This window comes from Chroicocephalus ridibundus, chromosome 4, assembly GCF_963924245.1.
Source record: "Chroicocephalus ridibundus chromosome 4, bChrRid1.1, whole genome shotgun sequence".
NCBI lineage: Eukaryota > Metazoa > Chordata > Aves > Charadriiformes > Laridae > Chroicocephalus > Chroicocephalus ridibundus.
This window is the reverse complement of record NC_086287.1, coordinates 73866814-73885623: the sequence shown is the minus strand read 5'-3', so window position 1 is coordinate 73885623 and position 18810 is coordinate 73866814. Positions and strand designations below refer to the sequence as shown.

The window sequence follows — 18810 nt, the reverse complement described above, 5'->3', positions numbered from 1 at the left end:
CTGGGAGTTCTGTAGCTAGTGGCATTTGAGGCTGCTTTATTTTTAACTAGTATTTGACTGAGTGTATTTAACTTGCAGTCTATTTCGGCTCCTGGCAGTGGGATTTGGAGTGACGGGAAAGATAAAAGTGATGGAGCACAAGCCCATACCTGGAATGTGGAGGTCTTAATTGATGTTCTTAAGGAGCTGGTAAGTTTTGTGAGCATCTTGGTCTCTTATGTGGAATATCTGAAAAAAGGGCATGTCTCAGTGTGAATATAAAGCTTTTTAAGGTTCTAGTAGCCTGAATGCTGTTGAATCTCACTAATGTAATTGCACTGCTGTGCTTAAGTGATTGGTGCTTTTTTCCTCATGAAAAAGAATAATTTGAGGAATTGGGCAGAAGTAAAAGCTGCCTGAATGACTAACTTGGATGCAACTTGAGATTTATTCCACACTGATCCCACGTACTCCAGCATGTGTTCTCTGAGGGGTTTTGTGTTTGAACTTCTTTCTGACAGTGGAAAACTTTGTGCATCAGGCACCTTGTTTTGAAAAGCTTCTCACTGTAGGCATTAATGATGAAAATGAAACAAAATTGTAGTTGCTCATTCCCAAACTGTAAATGCTGCTTGCGTACAATGACGTGTAGGAAATAGGAAAGTTTTTCCACCGCTTTACAAAAATTGCTGCTTAATTAACTCAGTGAAACATGACTACTATTTCCTTTGCCTACCTTATATTGGGTAGGTTTTTCTTCTGTATGTTCCCTCTAATCTATGCGGGAGTCATTGTTTTGTTTTTCTAAACCCTGGAACATATTACTGGCTTTGTCTTTGGCGTTCATCTGTCTCCCCCCATAGTTCCTCCAAGCTCCCTCATGCTTATGGTTTCACACTATTGCTGAAAATCTAATAGGTGCTTTACAAGTACTTGCAGTGTGCATTCTTCAAAAAGAAAAGCAAGTTCTGTTTGCCAGCAGGTCAGACCCTTCTGTCTTTTATTGGAGGGCATCTGGAAGCCTACAAAAGGAATGAGTTAGCATGCTAAGAAAGGAGCTCTGTGTTTGGGTGGATTTGGAATGTTGATTTTTTTTTTTGAAGATACTTTAATGAAAGACAGCTACTGCCTGTAGTGCTGGGGGAAGTGCATTTTCACATGCTACTTCCAAACATGCGTCAAGTTCTCAGAACTATTTAAATCATGTTCTTTTTAAAACAAAAAACTTGCTTTCAACCAAAAGTCGAGTGAATGCTAAACTGGATAAAATACTGATGAAGAGGGACTCTTAACAGAGTATTGAAAGTTGTAATCTTCAAGGCTGACTGCTCTGTTTTTCTGGTTGCAGAATCCTAGCCTGGACTTCAAAGTAGTAACCTATGAATTGGACCATCCGGGATTTCAGATTCGTGACAGCAAGGGCCTGCATATTGTAGTGTTTGGTATCCAGAGGGGGCTGGGCATGGAAGTTTTTCCAGTGAATGCCATATACAGACCGTGGAAGCATGCAGAGGGCCAGGTAGGTTTAGCAGTGTTTCTGCTGTATCTGTGTAACATTTGCAAAGTTCTTGAATTTCTTGAATGGCAAATGTGGACTGGTAATGTGAATTTTTAGACAAGCCACATTTGAGAATTTGGCCTGTAAGGTATAGGCCTCGGGTCCGTTAGTGAAGTACAGTCTGTTCGTTGAACAGTGTCTATATTGTTTGGGGGGGATGGTCACTTGCTGTACATGTAATAACGCCTTCGGTTTTAGCAGAGTTCTGATGTGTAACCCAGCTGAGTGTAGAACTGTTGCTGCATGGCTGTGCTCTGAGGTTTTTACTTGGTTACGCAAAAAGGCTAGAGCAAAACCCAGCTTTGTGCAAACAAGTACCCTCAGCACACCTGTATCCGTCACTTTGCGAAGTCCTGGGAGGGGAAGTGTGAGGTTCAGTCTTGCATAAAACATACTGTTAATAAATCTTGGCTCATCTCTACTGCTTTGTTGATTTGCATCATTCCCAAAAATACGGCGGTTGATAAAAGTGCAAAGAACCTGAAATTCTAAAGTATTTTTGATGTCTTCTATTCCAGCTCTCCTTCATTCAACATTCCCTCATAAGCCCTGAAATCTTCTGTTTTGCTGACTACCCTTGTCATACTGTTGCCACAGACATCCTGAAAGCACCACCAGAGGATGACAATCGAGAAATTGCCACATGGTAAACCTGCTCTCTCAGTTGCTTTTCTTACCTAGATTTAGAGTGAGATTACTTTTCTGGTCAAATGCAGCTTTATCTCCATGCAGCCAGATTTATTTGTAGCTGTGTGTACATCCCAGTAGATCAGCCGTTAGCATTTCTTCCATGTTTGATCAGTGAAAGTTCCCATATTATCAGAACTTCCTACGTACTTCTATAAGATCTGAAAATGTACTGCCAGTTCTTGCTTTTACTGGGGTCGTCTGGCTGTCTGGAGAATTTCTGCTAATGTATCTTGGCAGATACTGTGAGCTGAGAGGAGGGGATTGAAGAGGTATGAATTGAAATCTGTCCATCCCAGGATGACAGTAGAGAAACTTGCTCTACTTGTATGAAAGAAGTCCTGGCATTTAAATAGTAAATTTATATAGTTATCACTGAATGAGTGCATAAAGCTGACTAGCGTGACTTTCCAAGCTGACCTTTACGCTCCTTCTTTGCTGATTTCAGTGAAGATATTTGCTTCTGTTTCCATTGTATGGCCCAAACAAGGGAATTGGAGGATGGGGATTGTGGGTGAAGTGGGAGAAGGTGGCACTGGTTAGTTGTCTGTAAAGCAGACAAAGCAAGTAGAATATTTTCACTAAGTTTCATAGGTGGGGACTCAGAGGTATTAAAAAAGTGTTTTCCATTTCTGGAAATATTTTTCAAGCTAAATTATCCAAGTGACCCGCCTCAAGCTGAATTTTTTTCAACATCAGCTTTCAATTCTCCCTCTTCCCTAACAGAATCAGAAGCTCTTAAGCTGAAATTCATTTGCAAAATAAAGGGAGTTTGTTTTTTATGGTTGAGAATGCTCTTGTAGGCCTAATTGTATGTGATAAGAGCTGCAGTATCAGGTTGTTTGCGGTGGATGTTACTTCATATCATCTTACAGCTGTTGCTACAAAATGCTTGAATCCAGGGTCCTGTAATCCACTTTGTAACTTTTTTGGGGGTGGCTTGTCTATTTTTTTTTTCTTTTGTTAGGAAGAGCCTGGATTTGATTGAATCTCTGTTACGATTGGCAGAAGTGGGACAGTATGAGCAGGTTAAGCAGCTCTTCAGTTTTCCTATCAAGCATTGCCCAGATATGTTGGTATTGGCCTTACTGCAGATCAACACTTCCTGGCATACCTTGCGCCACGAACTCATCTCCACGCTCATGCCAATTTTCCTTGGCAACCACCCCAACTCTGCCATCATTTTGCACTACGCATGGCACGGACAGGTGAGGATTTTCACTGGAATGTGCCTGGAGTTTGTTCACGTAACTGAAAGATTGTTAAATGGGTTGAACGGTTAGAACAGCAGTGCTTGTATTGGCTCATGAACTAGGTAATTTGAAACCCAAGAGGTAAATTATCAGTGGTTTGTGCAAAGAAATCCAAGCTGTTGTCTCCCTGTCTTGAAGCAAACTGTCATGATTTGATTTTCTTGGGGGAAACTTATTTGGAACTAAGAAATCATCTTCACTGAGATAATATTCCTGGAAAAGTAGAGAGACCAAAGTTAAGTTTGATTTTTTTTTTTAATTTTTTTTTTCCTTTCCGTTTTAACCAAAGTTTGATTTTCTATTTTATTTTTTTCTAAATAAAAGACCAACAAAAACCCCAAAACAGCAACAACCCCCCCACCTAACTCGCAGTCTCCCACATTGAAAGTGTAGAAACTTGAAGCAGTAACAGGTGAGGAGGTTTAAACAAAAACAATCTCCATTGTACTTGCTAAAAGGTGGAGACTATTCCAGGTATAAAGAAACTACTTATACCATGAGTTTTAAGAGTCTTGGGTGTTTTCTGCAAACTTGGGACTGGCTGCTGAACTTCTTCAAGGAGGGCTTCTTTGTAGAGACAGGGTAACTACATATGCAAATCCTGTGCTTTTAAAGGGCAAACAAATAGGCTTTTATGGATTTGTCTCTTGGTATGGCCTTCATCATTGTGTCCATTGGTAGCTAAGCAAATAGGAGTCATAAGAAGAAGCTTAAGGCAGAGGAAGCCTCTGGCGTGGGGGGGAATCTGCATTAGGAAACATCTTGCCCTGTTCAAGTAGAGTTAATGATAAGAAGCTTGACTTCTGAGGTCTTGGTCTGCATTCACTGCAAAATTAAGGCTATTTGCTAGCCGAAGTGCTATGAACACTTTATATTTTTCCTGTTAAAGGTCTTCTAATTGAAGAATGGGGCAGTGAGGTAGAAGTGGTGTGCTTTTGGCATAAGGTCTTGAAATGGCAGAATACGCAGTTTTTCCACAGGGTAGGCTTGAGAATAGAGTACAAAATGATGGCTGTCATGTGACATGGTGCCATCTGCAACTTGAGGACGTTTTCACTTCCCTGGATGAGGGAACTTTTAAACAAAACCCTTGTTGCAATCAAAATCTTAATTGTGTTGTAGTTTAAAGTTGCCCCTGTGTGAGCAAAGAACTCCATGCTTTGTTTTACATGTTAAGGTGTAATGTTGCAATTCTCACTTTAGGACATCACGTCAGGCATAAGATGTTGTAAATGATTTGCATATTCCGAAAGCAATTTCTCTACATTTGAGAGGAGTTAGAACCATGCAGGGGTAGGAAAGAGATGGGGATGTACATACTTCACATTCATAGTCCCTCTGCATCCATTAGTTGTAGCTCCTGAGTAGTTTATTATTGTACAGTAAGAGCCCAACTCAGAAGCTAAGTTCTGAAGCTAAAGAGTAAATGTGTTTGTGTGTTAAGCTTTAGAGGTGAAATATCCTACTTAACATTCACAGAGTCAGTCCTTTTCCTAGAGGCACGAAGTACAATCCTAATTTAATTCTCCTTAGGGTCAGTCTCCTTCGATTCGACAGCTTATCATGCATGCGATGGCAGAATGGTACATGAGAGGGGAGCAGTATGACCAGGCAAAACTGTCACGTATTCTTGATGTGGCACAAGACTTGAAGGTAAGTTCTGCAAAGCACTGCCATTATTTTCTGTCTGATGTCTTATGCAGACTTGCTCATCTTTTAACAAAGGCTAAGCTTAACTTAGGCGTGACTAATTTAGTAAGGATTATTTTGTTTAAGCCTGTCTGAATTCAGTTGTTGCTGCTGTACCTCATTTTAAAACAAACAAACTAAACAAACCAGCCTATGTTTGTGTGACTTTAAGTGCTTTTCAGCTGAGTTGCGGTATCTGACTGCAGATGCTTTCTAGCCTGTCTGGTTGTGAACCCAAGACATTTTACTTGGTGTTTGCAGTAGAGCTGGTTATTGTGGCTTGCTGACAAGTAACTTTGGAAGCAGTATAATAGAACTGCTTGCTTTGTGAGTGTACTGTAAATCCAGGAAGAGCTTTGACTCTTTTAACCTTGAATACCATTGAAATGGGAATGTAGAAAATACCCTTCAGACATTTGTGTGAAGGTGGCACCGCTAAACTTAATGAAACAGGGATTTCTTAAGAATACTGCTACTTTTCAGTTGTTTTATACGTTCACAAAAGAGACTGAAAGTTGTGACTGGCTTCTTCGAGGCCTTTATTGCTTCCTAAAGTTAGATGCAAAATAATTGGGTGTCTTGAAGTGCAAGAGCACCCACCAACTGCTGCTTGAAGTCAGTTTTGTTGTTGCAGTTACTGTGTTCAGAGACGAATGCTTTGAACAGATACATTCAAAGTGGCTCTGAAGGGGTTGAGCTCTGTTTGCAGGGAGATGTTAGGCTCTTCTGATTCATTTTGTTGCAGTATCAACTTGGTAGCTCTCGGCCACTTGCTGGTGGATTTTCATATAGAGGAACTTAAAACTGTCAGCACAAGGTCGCTTCGAAGAAGGTAGGGTCATGCTTTCAAACGAGAGCTCTTGCTTATTTGTCTCACGAGCGAGCTGTAAGTCAGTCAAGCTGATAGTACTAGTCTTTTTGTTGACAAAGAAAGCATAGCAGCATGTGATAGCAAGACTTCTTTACTAAAAAGTATATGGGGATTAGAAAGAAAAGAAAGGAGAAAGGGTGTCCTTGTGTCTTCACTAGTAGTCTTCTGATTTTTTTTCTTTAGGCCTTGTCAATGCTGCTAAATGGTACTCCATTTGCCTTTGTTATTGACCTTGCTGCACTTGCCTCTCGACGGGAATACCTCAAACTTGACAAATGGCTCACAGATAAAATTCGGGAGCATGGGGTAAAGCAGGATTTTTCTTTTTATTTCTGCACTCTATTGGTGGCTAACTTAAGTCACTAACGATTTTATAAGTAGCTTTAAAGTTGTGGAAAGTGTCCATGGTCTTGATAGTTCAATGTTTTCACTGAACTATAATAGCTTAGTGCAATTCTTTCCACGATGCAATTGCCAAGTTTGAAATAGTGACTTGGATGCAGTTTGGGAGATTAAGATAACTTTTTTTTTTTTTTCCCCAGGAGCCCTTCATCCAGGCCTGTATGACTTTCTTAAAGAGAAGATGTCCATCTATCCTGGGTGGCCTTGCTCCAGAAAAAGATCAGCCCAAAAGTGCTCAGCTTCCTCCAGAAACCTTGGCGACTATGTTGGCATGTCTGCAGGCTTGTGCTGGGTAAGGATTATATTGCTTACCGGAATGTGTAATCTGTTTGCAACTTGTTTGCTGGCACACGGTCACAGCTGGTTTGGAATTTCACATGGAGAATGGGGTTAACGAGAGTGTGTAAGCTTGTGTGGATAGATTCAGTAGCATGTTTAATTTTGCACTGAAACTTCCGTTGTAGGCTAGATCACAAGAGCTTGAAAGAGTGCTCTTGTCTTTATAATCAAACAGCTGAGATGATCTTCATGACCAGGGGATGGCTGGTTAGCCAGATCCTGGGTTGTTAATGACTAAGATACAGGGCCGTAATTTGGACTAAAAGGAATATAGACCATAACTACAGAATGGGACAGCATCTTGGAAAACAGTGACTGCATAAAGGATTTTGTGTTTGTGTTAAGCCAGTGCTTCCCTGTGTGGTTACTGGCCCAGCAGAGAGGGCTAATGCAATCCTTACGTGTAGGAGAAAAGTGGTAAGTGGTGACTGTAATGTAATTGAGACTGAAACTAGACATGTGTAACTTCTTTGTCTTTGTTTGAGACAGTGTCACAGTAGTCAAAGGGTGGAAAATATCTTAAGATCTTTTGCAGATCAGATTATTTAGCTAAAGTCCACAAGAAAAAAGTGTGGGTTCTAGAGAGCTGTGGTGATCTGCTAGAGAGAGTGGTAGGCTACAGAAAGACTAATGGAAACTGAAATTGGACAAATCAATTTTTGAATGTTGTGTTAATGTTTAGTAAAAATGACTGTTGGGAAATATTTGTGGTGTCACTTCTTAATACTGTCAGATCAAGATGGTACTTAACTGCAGCAATATTTCAAAGATAACTGGGCATAGCATAGTGCAACCTGTGAGCCAGAGAGACTGAAAGCTGGAGATAGTGCCAGTTTGGGAGTTAAATTTTAACACCAGAAGAGGCTGGCATGCCCGAGTGCATGTTACCTGATCTAAGGCTTATGTTGTGTCCCTTGGCATAGCCAGCATTGTCTTGACAGATGAAAGAAACATTTCAAAGGTATCCAGGATGATTTGTGGCTCTCGTGTCGATGCTAAGAAATGAGTATCGACACAGAGCTGGCACAATTTGTATTTGAACTGGAAGGGAATTTGAGGTACCTGTAAGACTTTTTTAGGAGAAAGAAGTCTCCTGATTTCTACTGGGACCTGGGTGATTAAATTTCAAAACGCGGTTGCAGTATTGTTTATGAAATATAATAGTCTAGCACACCTCTTGGACTGAAAAAATGGCTATTATTTTTCAACTCAGAGTACGTCTTGTGAAGCTCTAGTTCACAAATTAACTTACATTCATTATTTTGCATGCTGCCATATCCAGATTTTAGAAGTTTAATAGTTAACTGTAGGCTTGACTTGCATCTAATGTCACTGTGTTCTGAATCCTAATGTGTTACCAAGTTTTATTTATTCAATTAATTCCAAAAGCCACTAGTTCTCTACTGGCACAATTCTCTCAGCTTTTGGTTTCTTTTTATAGCTACTTGTATTCCCTTTTATGCAAGAATGTGACCTACTTGCAGTCATTTCCCATTAGTTATTCTCTTTGAGCTTTAAAAAGAAAATGCTTGGATTTCTTTCATGAAGCAATTGCTTTGATTAGCTTAGGTTTCAGTCACGAATGGAAGCAGGCGTTGTAAAGACTTGAAGATTAAAATCGCAGTAAATATTAAACACGCCTGGGAGAGTAGTTCCACTTCAGTAGCTGAAGTCTGCCGTCTTCTAAATCTGTTGATTTAGGAGCCTGCTCTGTAATTAGGCTGTAGTTATTTCTTGTCCCGTTTTGTGTCCAGGGAGACACTTTTCTTAGAACATGTATGGGGTCCTGGTGGCCGAGACTTTATTTTTCCTGCAACTTGTTTATCACTGGTGAGCACTGCATTTATGGCATCATGTAGCAGTGAGGCTTCAAAAAGAAGTTAAATGTTCCTTTTATTACTGAGTGGTTTTCAAGTAAAGTCAGGGTAGTTGCAGGTACCTCAGGCTGACCAAGCCTGTGGTTTGGTAGCAAACTGCTAATGAGAAGTCCTTCCCTCAAGGAGCTGCAGTGAGTTGAGAGGGGTGGCAGTGCCTCTTCGATGCTGTTGTGCCCAGCACAGTCCAAGGAATGGTCATTCCTTCTTGGTCCTTGCCTCAAGAAGGGAAGAGACTTCTGGCTACCCGTGCCTAGGGGAATGAAAAGGCCTTTCCTTGCTCTGTAAAAATGGGTTAAAAAAGAAAAAAGTGAAATTGTTATTCCAACAGGCCAGAGCTTCCCTTAAGCTGACAGGTTTTTTTCCTTTAGAGCTGGCTGACTGTTGGCCCTGGCTTTCCTCCTTACTTGTATTTCAAAGTTATCCTTCCTGCGGTTTTCCCCTAGTTCTCTTCTGAGAATGGCTGTGATTTTGTTAGATGCCTGAATATATTTTTATGTAGAACTTAAAGATGAACATTTTCTTTAAGATCTAGTTATCGAGTCCTGCACACCTACTTTCTTTTTCAATTAATTTCCCTTAAATGCACGTGTTTTTTTGTGAAAACCTGCGGTTTTGTGCTATCTAAAGATATTGTGGTGTTTGCATCTTGATAGAGCAGCGTGGTTTTTTGACATGATAAAACAGTTAACCTTCAGTCTGTCTAGATGGCAGGACGTAACGTTAGTGGTTCGCTCCAAAGCGCGAATGGCCTAACTGGTCACCATGAGTATCAAACTCTGGGGTTGTAAGGCTGTCTCAGTCTTCGCTGGGGGCTGCCATATTATCTACAGCAGATTAGGATTTGTTTTACTGAAGTGTGCTGTAGTATTGAAGCATAAAGACACTGAATTTAGCTGCTACCAAAAAAAAGGGGAGGGTGAAAGATTGAGGGTGATAACCATGTGTGAACTCATCTCTTCAGTCGCCAGTCCTGTTCCTCGGTTAGCTGCAGTGCTGTGTGATCTTGGGATGCCTCCTGCATCAGGAGAAAACTGTGCTGTCTGTTAATTGGTCATACATACATTTAAATGTTGAGATTTCTGAGGCTGTGGCATTGGGGTGTTGACAAATACATACTGTAGGTACTGAGCCTACCATGTGCCGTGCTCAGAGCTCTGTCTTCAGGTCTGGTTTCGCTTTCTCAGAACAGAAATCCCTTTGGGATTTTTTTGAAGGTAGGTTTCTGATCACTTTTTGATACACCCTGCCCAAGCCCTTTGCTTTTAAAGTTTTTGACACTAGGCCTTGGTGAGAGGATGTTAAAGCACGTAAAGGAATCAGCTTGTGAAACAGTTGATAAAATGTTTGTTGCTGTGTGTGGAGACGTGCTCCCCCATGGAATCTTCCTAGATTGCCCTCTCTGTCTCAGGCGAGCTTTTACCCACACTACAGGGTGGGTCACTGGCTCTGGAGAACAACTGGAAGCCCCTAACTCTGTTTAGTCTGTAATGGGATACTTGCCAAAGCTGAAGGCTGATCTGCCTTAATTGTCAGGGTGGTTCCTCTCTCTTTCCCCTCATCCCAACAGCTGCGCACTAAAATCTTGTGAAAATTCAATTAAAACGAGGAATCTCCAGACAAGGTTAACAAAGCTGCCTTGGTATAGTTGCACCGTTACAGGAAGGAGTCTTCTCCTTTAGCTGTCCTCACTGAAAAGGTGGAACTAAAGTTCAGGAAAGCTGTAAATAATTGGCTGTATTTTCCGAAAGGAAAATGTTAGTGTTATGTTAGTACGTTTGTGGTTAGGTGTGTCAGTGGCAGAGCTGGCTTTCCTTCCAGTTTGGGAACCTGGCAGTCAGACATGGAATACTTTGGGAAGAGGTACTGACTGCTCTTGATTGTGCAATGACTTCATGCCTGAGTTTGAGTTTTTTGTTGGCTTTTTCCTGTCTCTGTTTTGGTTTAATGTTAGTGTGTGAAGCATGTCTTTCAGTTTATAGACAGATGAATGTTAGTGAATCAGGTGGTGGTATTTACCTCTCATCCTGTTTTGTCTTGGAGTGTGTAGTCATGTAGTCATCAAGCTTTAGTCATGTTGTATCTCCCCTTTTGGAGAGGCTTTGTGTGTAACGAGTTTCAGAATGGGAATGATCACAAATGGTGAAGTCTGGGGACAGGAAGGAGCCTTGAGCAGATTTAGACAAGAGATCATAGCATCAGTTACTGTGTATTTTAATTCCTGAGGCTGAGCTCTATATAGCCCATAACGTGGACAAGGGCAGACAGACTGTTGTAGACAGTCTTGTTCTTCCAAGGATTGCTGGAGCCATGTAGGTATATATCCCAGCTTTCTGTAAGACATCACTTGCTGGGGTAACTGTAAAGCAGTATTTGGATTATTGAAAACAAAGGAATAATCTATAGGAGATTAATTTTTAGGACTACAGTCTAAAATTTTCTGTTTAAATATAGCCATTTCTCTTGGGACATGCTCTGCTGCAAATTTTGCAAATAACACCGTGTAGCTTCTGCTGGGGTTGTTTTGCAACTTCTATTTGCGAAACGTAGCCCCAATTTCTGTATGAAAACCAAGTAAGGTAGGGGCCTTAGCTTCATGAATGTTACATGGCTCGCTATCCTACTTCTGCGTTCTAGGAGTGTTTCTCAGGAGCTGTCAGAGACGATCCTCACCATGGTAGCAAACTGCAGTAATGTCATGAACAAGGCAAGACAGCCACCACCTGGAGTCATGCCAAAAGGACGTCCACCCAGTGCCAGCAGCTTGGATGCCATCTCTCCTGTACAGGTAGACAACGTGCTGCGTTTTTAGAAGGTGGTGTTGATTTAGGATTAGTTCTGCTGCACTATTTGAGCTCTTTCAGCAGGACTAAGTAAAGCATCATCTGGCTCCCTTAGTTCTACGCTTGCATGTCTAGATAACTTGCTTGTAACTACAGAATAAAGCCGGAGGGTTGTAGTTCAGAACTGTCTTTCACTTCACAAATGTCTGTAAGATGTAACTGAAGTATAGCAGGATGGGAGCACTGGAGAGGGATAGAGATTTAATTTACTTAAAATAACTGAGGGTTTCTTTTAAAGTGCTGAAATTTACTAAGACTTTTGAGAATTAAGCACTGCCTTTGAACCTGATGTGTCTTGTTTGTAGCTTCACGGGCCAAGCAGCAGTGCTAGAGCGTAAGGACTTGTTATAACTGGGGCTCTTCAGCTCTCAACTGAACTGCTCTTTTAAAAACAAGGTACATTTAAGTTACTCCCTGCCACTCATCATCCCTTCCTCCTCTGGGAGCAACACATTACAGACAGGTCTTGCTTCTAGCAATTACGTTCAATGGCAGATTTTAAAGCGGTGACAAGTTTTTCACGTGAAACAGTGGCAATTCAGCATTTAAGAATGTCTGAAGCATCACTAGATTACGTAAGCTAAATACAGAGAGCAGTTTCCTTGTAAATTGTTGCTTTATTGAAGTTGCTCGTCAGATGTACCAAATATCTTGGCAACCTGCTGCAAATAACTGATGTGAACAAATAGAGCAGCAGATGTTAGTCTGTAGTCGTGCTGTCTTTTGGGTAGATAACGCAGTTTTCTGCTGTTCCTAGTCAGGAGCTCTTAACTTGGTGCTTTGTCAGCTGGTGTTGTGCCTTCCCTCCTCCTCATCACCCAGGTCTTAGTGCTTTTTATTGAAGACTGCATTCAGGTATTTAGCTGTGAAAAGTGGACGTAATGGGATCCTTCAGACACTCAAAAACACCCTGTAAGCTTGATATGAAATAGCCTTCATAAGTCTTGGGATGAGGTCTGAGGTCACAAACTACAGAGCATAAACTAGTCTAGTATAAAAATCTACGTGCTGTTTCTTAGCATTTATGGTTGTATTACACTTAACTGGCGACTATGGAACAATCATCCTTTCTGTAAAACCTCTGATAGAATAGGATTTTATGGGATTGTATAAGAAAAAGTGAAATCGCGTTCTGTAGCCAAACTAATATTTGGGGGTTATCTGGATGGCGTCAGAATTTAAAGTAACAGTGCAGAAAAGCTCTTTTTAGGAGTGTTTTGATCTGTAGCTGTCTTACACAAAACCTGCCAAAAATCAGCTTGATTGTGGTTTATGGATGTCTGTGTATAATCTTCCTTTCTCCATTCAGATCGACTCCCTTGCGGGAATGGCATCTCTTAGTTTAGGTGGCTCAGCTGCTCCTCATACCCAGAGCATGCAAGGCTTCCCTCCGAACTTGGGCTCTGCATTCAGTACTCCTCAGTCACCAGCAAAAGCATTTCCCCCTCTTTCCACCCAAAATCAGACAACAGGTTTCAGCGGCATCGGAGGACTCTCTTCACAGCTTCCAGGTACTGCTGTCCGGGTGGAGCGGTTGGTATTTTTAACATAGCAGAGCTATTCTTGCCACGTGGCTGTTACTGCCACGGTTGGAAATACTGGACAAAAGCTGCATCTCGTGTGGGAGGGAATTACACAGTCCTCGCTCCTACGTCACTGCTGAAACAGCACTTCAGGAGCTTGCAGCTGCAATAGGTGAAAAAGTTTGGGAGTCAAGAGGGGTGAGTGTTTTGATGGATTTTAGCAGTGTTATTTTAGGTTGGGACGGAGGTAAAGAGTTGCTTGATATTAGACAGTTATGAGGCTGTACAGCTTGGAAATAACAAGTACTGGGATTGAGAAGTGCGTGCTGGGAAGGATGCAACTGAGATGACGAGTTGTTTGGTTTTCAGTAGGTGGTCTTACTACGGGTAGCCTGACTGGCATAGGAACTGGAGCCCTGGGCCTTCCTGCAGTGAACAACGACCCATTCGTGCAGAGGAAGCTGAGCACATCTGGACTGAACCAGCCGACATTCCAGCAGAGTAAGATGAAACCTTGTAAGTGGTAGTGTTGTCTGTGGCTGTGAAGTGTGACTGTGATCTGCAGTTAATCTGCATTTCCTTCAGGGGAGGCTTGGATCTTTAGGTGGCAAATGTTAGAAATGTGGCCCTAGTATTATGCCATTAGCCTGGAAAAGTTGCTTCTAAACATCTACACTAAAAGTCTGCCAAGTAGCCGGGGCAGGGTGGGGGGGGATTGAAAAAAAGCTGTTAGCCTAAAAATATAGTGTTACAGATTTGCATGAATAGTGTATTTATGTCCTTTTTTTTGTTCTGTGTTTTGAACAAAAGTGTTGTCCTGCTCTTTGCAGAGAATCGTATGCCTATGATAAGAGGGTGGGTTTTGTTTTGTTTGTAACAAGGTTAAACAAAGCTACCTGGGTATGGTCCTGTTGCAGCAGAGAACTTGCCAGGTGAAGCAGTAAATTAGACTGCAACACTGGATACAAATAAGACTAACAAAAGTTGGTGGGAAGATGGTTTTTGGAAGGAATAATTTGGTTCCTAACACTGAGCCATTATCCTTAACTCATTTATGCCTCTGAAGTATGCTCACAATGGAATGTTTAAGCGATCAAATGTTGCATTTAGGAAGCATAGCCATACGCCAAACCTTTCACATTGCTGTTATTACATGTCTCCTTAGATAGCTCCTCCATAAAAGCAAAGTTACCGATCTCTACAGGGGTACAGTGGAGGTGGCTGTTGTTGATTTATATTTTTGGGCTTGAGCATTCAGTATTGACTTGCTTGAAGCTCGCTGGCTGGCCTGAAAGTTTGTGTGAAAGTTTGTCTGCATGTTAGTGTTGTGTAGCATGTTTTATTCTAGTCTGTTTTGCATTCATTTAGTTTAGGCGTCAGTTGAGGTTAGCTTGGGATGCAACGGGTTCTAGGACTACAACAGTATGAGGTTAATTCTGTCTTACTACTTATGCGTAAATGTAACATATTGAAAACAGATTCTTAAAAAACAATCCTGTGTACTGAAAAGGTTGAATATCCTGCATTTTAGGAGAGCTAGCAGATTCTGTGTAGATTGGTGGAAGAGTTGTAAAGGACTAGATGAAATCGTGACTGCCTGAAGTTGTTCTGAGCATGATACCTGTTCCCTTTTTTAACAGCTGACTTATCTCAGGTGTGGCCAGAGGCTAATCAGCACTTTAGCAAAGAAATAGACGACGAGGCAAACAGCTACTTCCAGCGCATTTACAACCATCCACCACATCCGACCATGTCCGTAGATGAGGTGAGTTCTTCTGTAGCAGTAATTATTCCTTCATGTATTAGTTTTAGTGGAAGATAATAAAGGGCTAGTGCTAGATGCTGGCTTTCTTCCTTGGTTGAAAGTGTGTGTTTCTAAGACGGCATGCTTTCACAGTAAACTTGCAGTTGATCATTACATTCAGCTTTGAATTCTGTGGGCTGAAGGCTTTAGATATCTAATTAACGCTCCTAAAATGATGCTAAATGGGAAGAGCTTAATGTGGAGTGGAAGCTTGTGTGTTCAAAATAAGGGCTAAAGTGTGCCTTTAAACAGTCTGTATAAATCTTGGAATATATTTGTTTTTAAAGTATCTGAAAATGACTACAACTTTGAAATATATGAAGGTGTCTGAGCTTTGATAATTATTTTGGTTAGTCTCTATGAGAGTAATTATCAGTCTGATGTACTCGCTCTTTGAAGTACTTCAAATTTACTTTAATGTACTTGTGTGGTTATAAATTATGGAAGACACTGAACATTAATTTTCATTTTTCTAATTTGAAGCAATGGAGTAGGCGGTCACAGTTTTATGTGAAGACAGTTACTTAAAAGAAAGGGAAGAAAACTAAAGTCTGAAGAGGAAGCTCGTCGTAGCCACGTAGAGTCTACTGGCCAAAACGTGGTTTTCTCGAAGCAGTTATTTTGCAGTTTAGCTTGTGGTAGTGCAATTTACCTTAGTAGGTGCAAGTGCTTTTGAAACCTGAAGACGCAGAAGGGCTGAAATAAAGCAAATCTGTTGGTAACAACTTCCAATTTCTTTGCAGGTCTTGGAAATGCTGCAGAGGTTTAAGGACTCCAACATTAAACGGGAACGAGAAGTGTTTAACTGTATGCTGAGGAACTTGTTTGAGGAATACCGTTTCTTTCCCCAGTACCCAGATAAAGAGCTGCACATAACAGCCTGCCTCTTTGGTGGGATAATAGAGAAAGGACTGGTTACTTATATGGCATTGGGCCTTGCCCTGCGCTATGTTCTTGAAGCCTTACGAAAGCCTTTTGCATCCAAAATGTACTATTTTGGTATTGCTGCACTAGATAGATTTAAAAATAGGTGAGTGTGGTTTTTGGTAATACGCTTGTAACACTACATGTAATGTCTTGCTAACCCTGAACCTGTTCTAATTACACAGTACAAGATTGCTTATATGTGTTAGCAATTTACACATCTCAGCTTTCAGGATTACTTTAAAGATACACTGAGCTGAAACAAAATATGCTGGTTAACGGGTGACTTTCTCTTAAAATCAAAACGTTAAATGTAGTAGCTGTAGGTACTGTTTGTAGGACGAACTGAGATGCTGGAACTACTTAGTGGACTTTGCTTATAAAAATAATTCAGTGAAGTGTTGAATATAAAAATAAATCAGTGAATAATTCAGTCGTCTTGTTAGAAATGGGGTGAACGTACTTAAGCTTTACGGGTGCCTTCTAATGGAGTGCTATTTGTGCTCTTTGTTAGTGAAAGACTGGCTAGAAAGTAAGCTCTAGGACTTTGGTTTTACACAGGAATCAAGTATGGCAGAAAGTATCTCAAAAAAAAAAGCTTTCTCAGAGCTTTTAATGGATTGCAGCTAGAGGAAACTCTCAAGGCAGGCTGCCATAATAGGCAGGATTGTACACCCATGGGAAAAATCTCCATTCTGGAAGAAGATACTTGAACTTGAAAAGTATTAGAAAGCTTCCTGGATGCTTGCTTCCTTTAATGGCTAGAAAGGTGTGGACTTGAAGCGTGGACTCATAACCAAGGAGCACATTATCTTCTGTCCTTACTCTCCTTTTATAGTTCATCTGCCCTGCAGTGTTTCATCTGTAATAAAAGCTGTTGCTTGCAGCATTCATGGATAGATATTGTGTTGTGGAGTTAGTGGAAGAGAATGGATAAAGACACTTAAGGCTGACATACTTGAGACTTAGCCACCATCCTACTCCTCTTAACTGTTTTAAGTGCTCTTAACTATTTTAAGTGTGACTTAAAGATTTTACTCTCAATGAGGAGTAGCAGCATCTAGCATTCATAAGTAGAACTATATAATAATTGGTGTCTGTAGGTGAAGCTTCTGTCTTGGGTGTTAGGGACACTCTAGTTTGCTGTTTAAAATGCACTGAGCCAGGCTAGAGATTACTTCTCCAGTAATCTTATTGCACCCACTGAATATAAATGCAATTGTGTGCTCAGTCAGAAGCATGGAGATGTAGGATGAGTTGCTATGAATAAACCTTGTGTTTTGCTGTTAAATGAATTCATTTCAAATGGGTTTTGCAACAAAAAGTACTCTGTAGAAAATGCTTTGTTTATAGCACAGCTGCTGTAAGCAGTCCAGAAGTGATTCTGTGATGCAGTATGGGAGTGACACCCCAGTGTTATATTTGTATTTCTCTGTAATACTGATGGTGATCTGGGCTTCTGTTTCTGACTAATGTGTATTTTGTCTGACAGATTGAAGGACTATCCCCAGTATTGTCAGCACTTGGCTTCTATTAGTCACTTTATACAGTTCCCACATCATTTACAGGAGGTGAGTGTGTTCGTATTAGCACACTAACTTTCTATGGTTATAAACTCTTTTGAGTAAATTCCTGTTTTCCTTTGGAAAAATAGTCTGAGTTGTTGCAATTTTAGGTAGTGTACAACTGCAGAATCAAATGCTGTTCCTTAAAAGTTTTGCCATGGGATGGGGTGGGTGGGTGACAATGGTACCTCTTCTGTTCCCGTAAATCGGTTTGGGTTGCTTATGTTGAAGTAACTTCCTGAATATAACTGCGTGATCAAGCAGTGTATATGGGCCATGCCCAAAGGGTTTAAAAGCCTTCAGTGGATTCACATTCCAGTCCCTTAAGGATTTGGAATTCTCTTCTAAAATAGAGGGCATTCGGCTGGGTTTATACAGTTTCATATTCAGACCTGCTGCAGTAATCCAGATACAGGTGAGAAAAACTTCATTCCTGAAGGTCTGAGCAGAGTAATGGAAATACGCTGTAGTCAAAGGAGTAAAAGCAGTGTTGATCACATGGTGTCTGCCTCCGAGGTGCTTTCGCTGATAGAAGTACAGAAAAGCTAATCCCAGTGCCAGAACTTGAGAGCGTAATCCTAAATAAGGAAAAATGTTCGGCTCTAACATTAGAGAGACCATCTACCGGACGCTGCCAAGTCCCATAGCAGTCTCAAGTTCACTGACAAGTTTCAGACCACATCTCTTAAATGATAGCGCGTTGTCTGATGTGACAAATTTCTGGGTGAGTGTATTACAGTGGGGAAGAAACTCGTTTTCTACTGTGGTTAGAGGAATGTAAAATCTTAGTTGACCATTTCAGAACTGTGGTTTTGCTTATTGACTGTGAACTTCAGGCTTTTCTGTGTAGCTGTTAGGAGTCTGTGGGGAAGAATTCTTACCTGCTGTGTAGCTGGTTTCTTGATACTCGCACATTTTTCTTAGGCTCTTTCCCCTCTTTTGCTCTGCTATCCCAGGCCCGCAGGGATGGGGGTTTTTGAGTAGTGCTCTGTAAAATTTTAAGAATTGGCATCAACCTGTTGAGGTCAGAGATAGAGCTTGAGGCTCCTCTCCAGTAAGAAAGGAAGTAAATAGTGACAAGATACGCTTTACAAGGGTATACGGTTGTGGTTTGCAGATTCCCTTAATGGCATTAGTGTCAAGTATTTAAAAGAATGTTGGCAAACCTTTATACTGCTCATGCTAAAACAGCCCATAGTTTTGTTGCTGCATGTGAACTTCTGTATGTGCGTGTTCGCCCTGTTTTAGTACATAGAATATGGACAGCAATCCAGAGATCCTCCTGTGAAGATGCAGGGTTCAATCACCACCCCTGGAAGTATTGCACTTGCCCAGGCTCAGGCCCAGGCCCAAGTTCCAGCAAAAGCTCCTCTTGCTGGCCAAGTCAGCACTATAGTAACCACCTCAACCACCACCACTGTTGCAAAAACCATTACAATCACCCGACCAACTGGAGTCAGCTTCAAGAAAGACGTGCCGGTAAGTATTCTGTCACTTGT

The 18810-nt window shown here is 41.1% G+C and overlaps 1 protein-coding gene and 1 non-coding gene across 8 annotated transcripts in view; both read left to right on the top strand.

Moving 5' to 3' along the window:
- CNOT1 (CCR4-NOT transcription complex subunit 1) overlaps positions 1-18810 on the top strand; it is a 59918-nt gene that overhangs the window by 17125 nt on the left and 23983 nt on the right. For 2 of the 7 annotated variants that reach the window (XM_063334117.1, XM_063334116.1), the window contains exons 10-23: positions 79-189; positions 1328-1498; positions 2056-2183; positions 3192-3432; positions 5011-5130; positions 6221-6343; positions 6580-6731; positions 11290-11440; positions 12805-13006; positions 13391-13534; positions 14659-14783; positions 15566-15852; positions 17239-17317; positions 18560-18790. In XM_063334117.1, coding sequence (XP_063190187.1) covers positions 79-189; positions 1328-1498; positions 2056-2183; positions 3192-3432; positions 5011-5130; positions 6221-6343; positions 6580-6731; positions 11290-11440; positions 12805-13006; positions 13391-13534; positions 14659-14783; positions 15566-15852; positions 17239-17317; positions 18560-18790 — 2265 coding nt within the window. Of the gene's footprint in view, positions 1-78; positions 190-1327; positions 1499-2055; positions 2184-3191; positions 3433-5010; positions 5131-6220; positions 6344-6579; positions 6732-11289; positions 11441-12804; positions 13007-13387; positions 13535-14658; positions 14784-15565; positions 15853-17238; positions 17318-18559; positions 18791-18810 lie in introns of all 7 variants that reach the window. The other 5 variants (XM_063334120.1, XM_063334118.1, XM_063334115.1 and 2 more) reach the window with 3 other exon arrangements.
- On the top strand, positions 11764-11899 carry LOC134515725 (small nucleolar RNA SNORA50). The gene has a single exon (XR_010071092.1). It is a non-coding gene; the product is annotated as a small nucleolar RNA SNORA50 (small nucleolar RNA).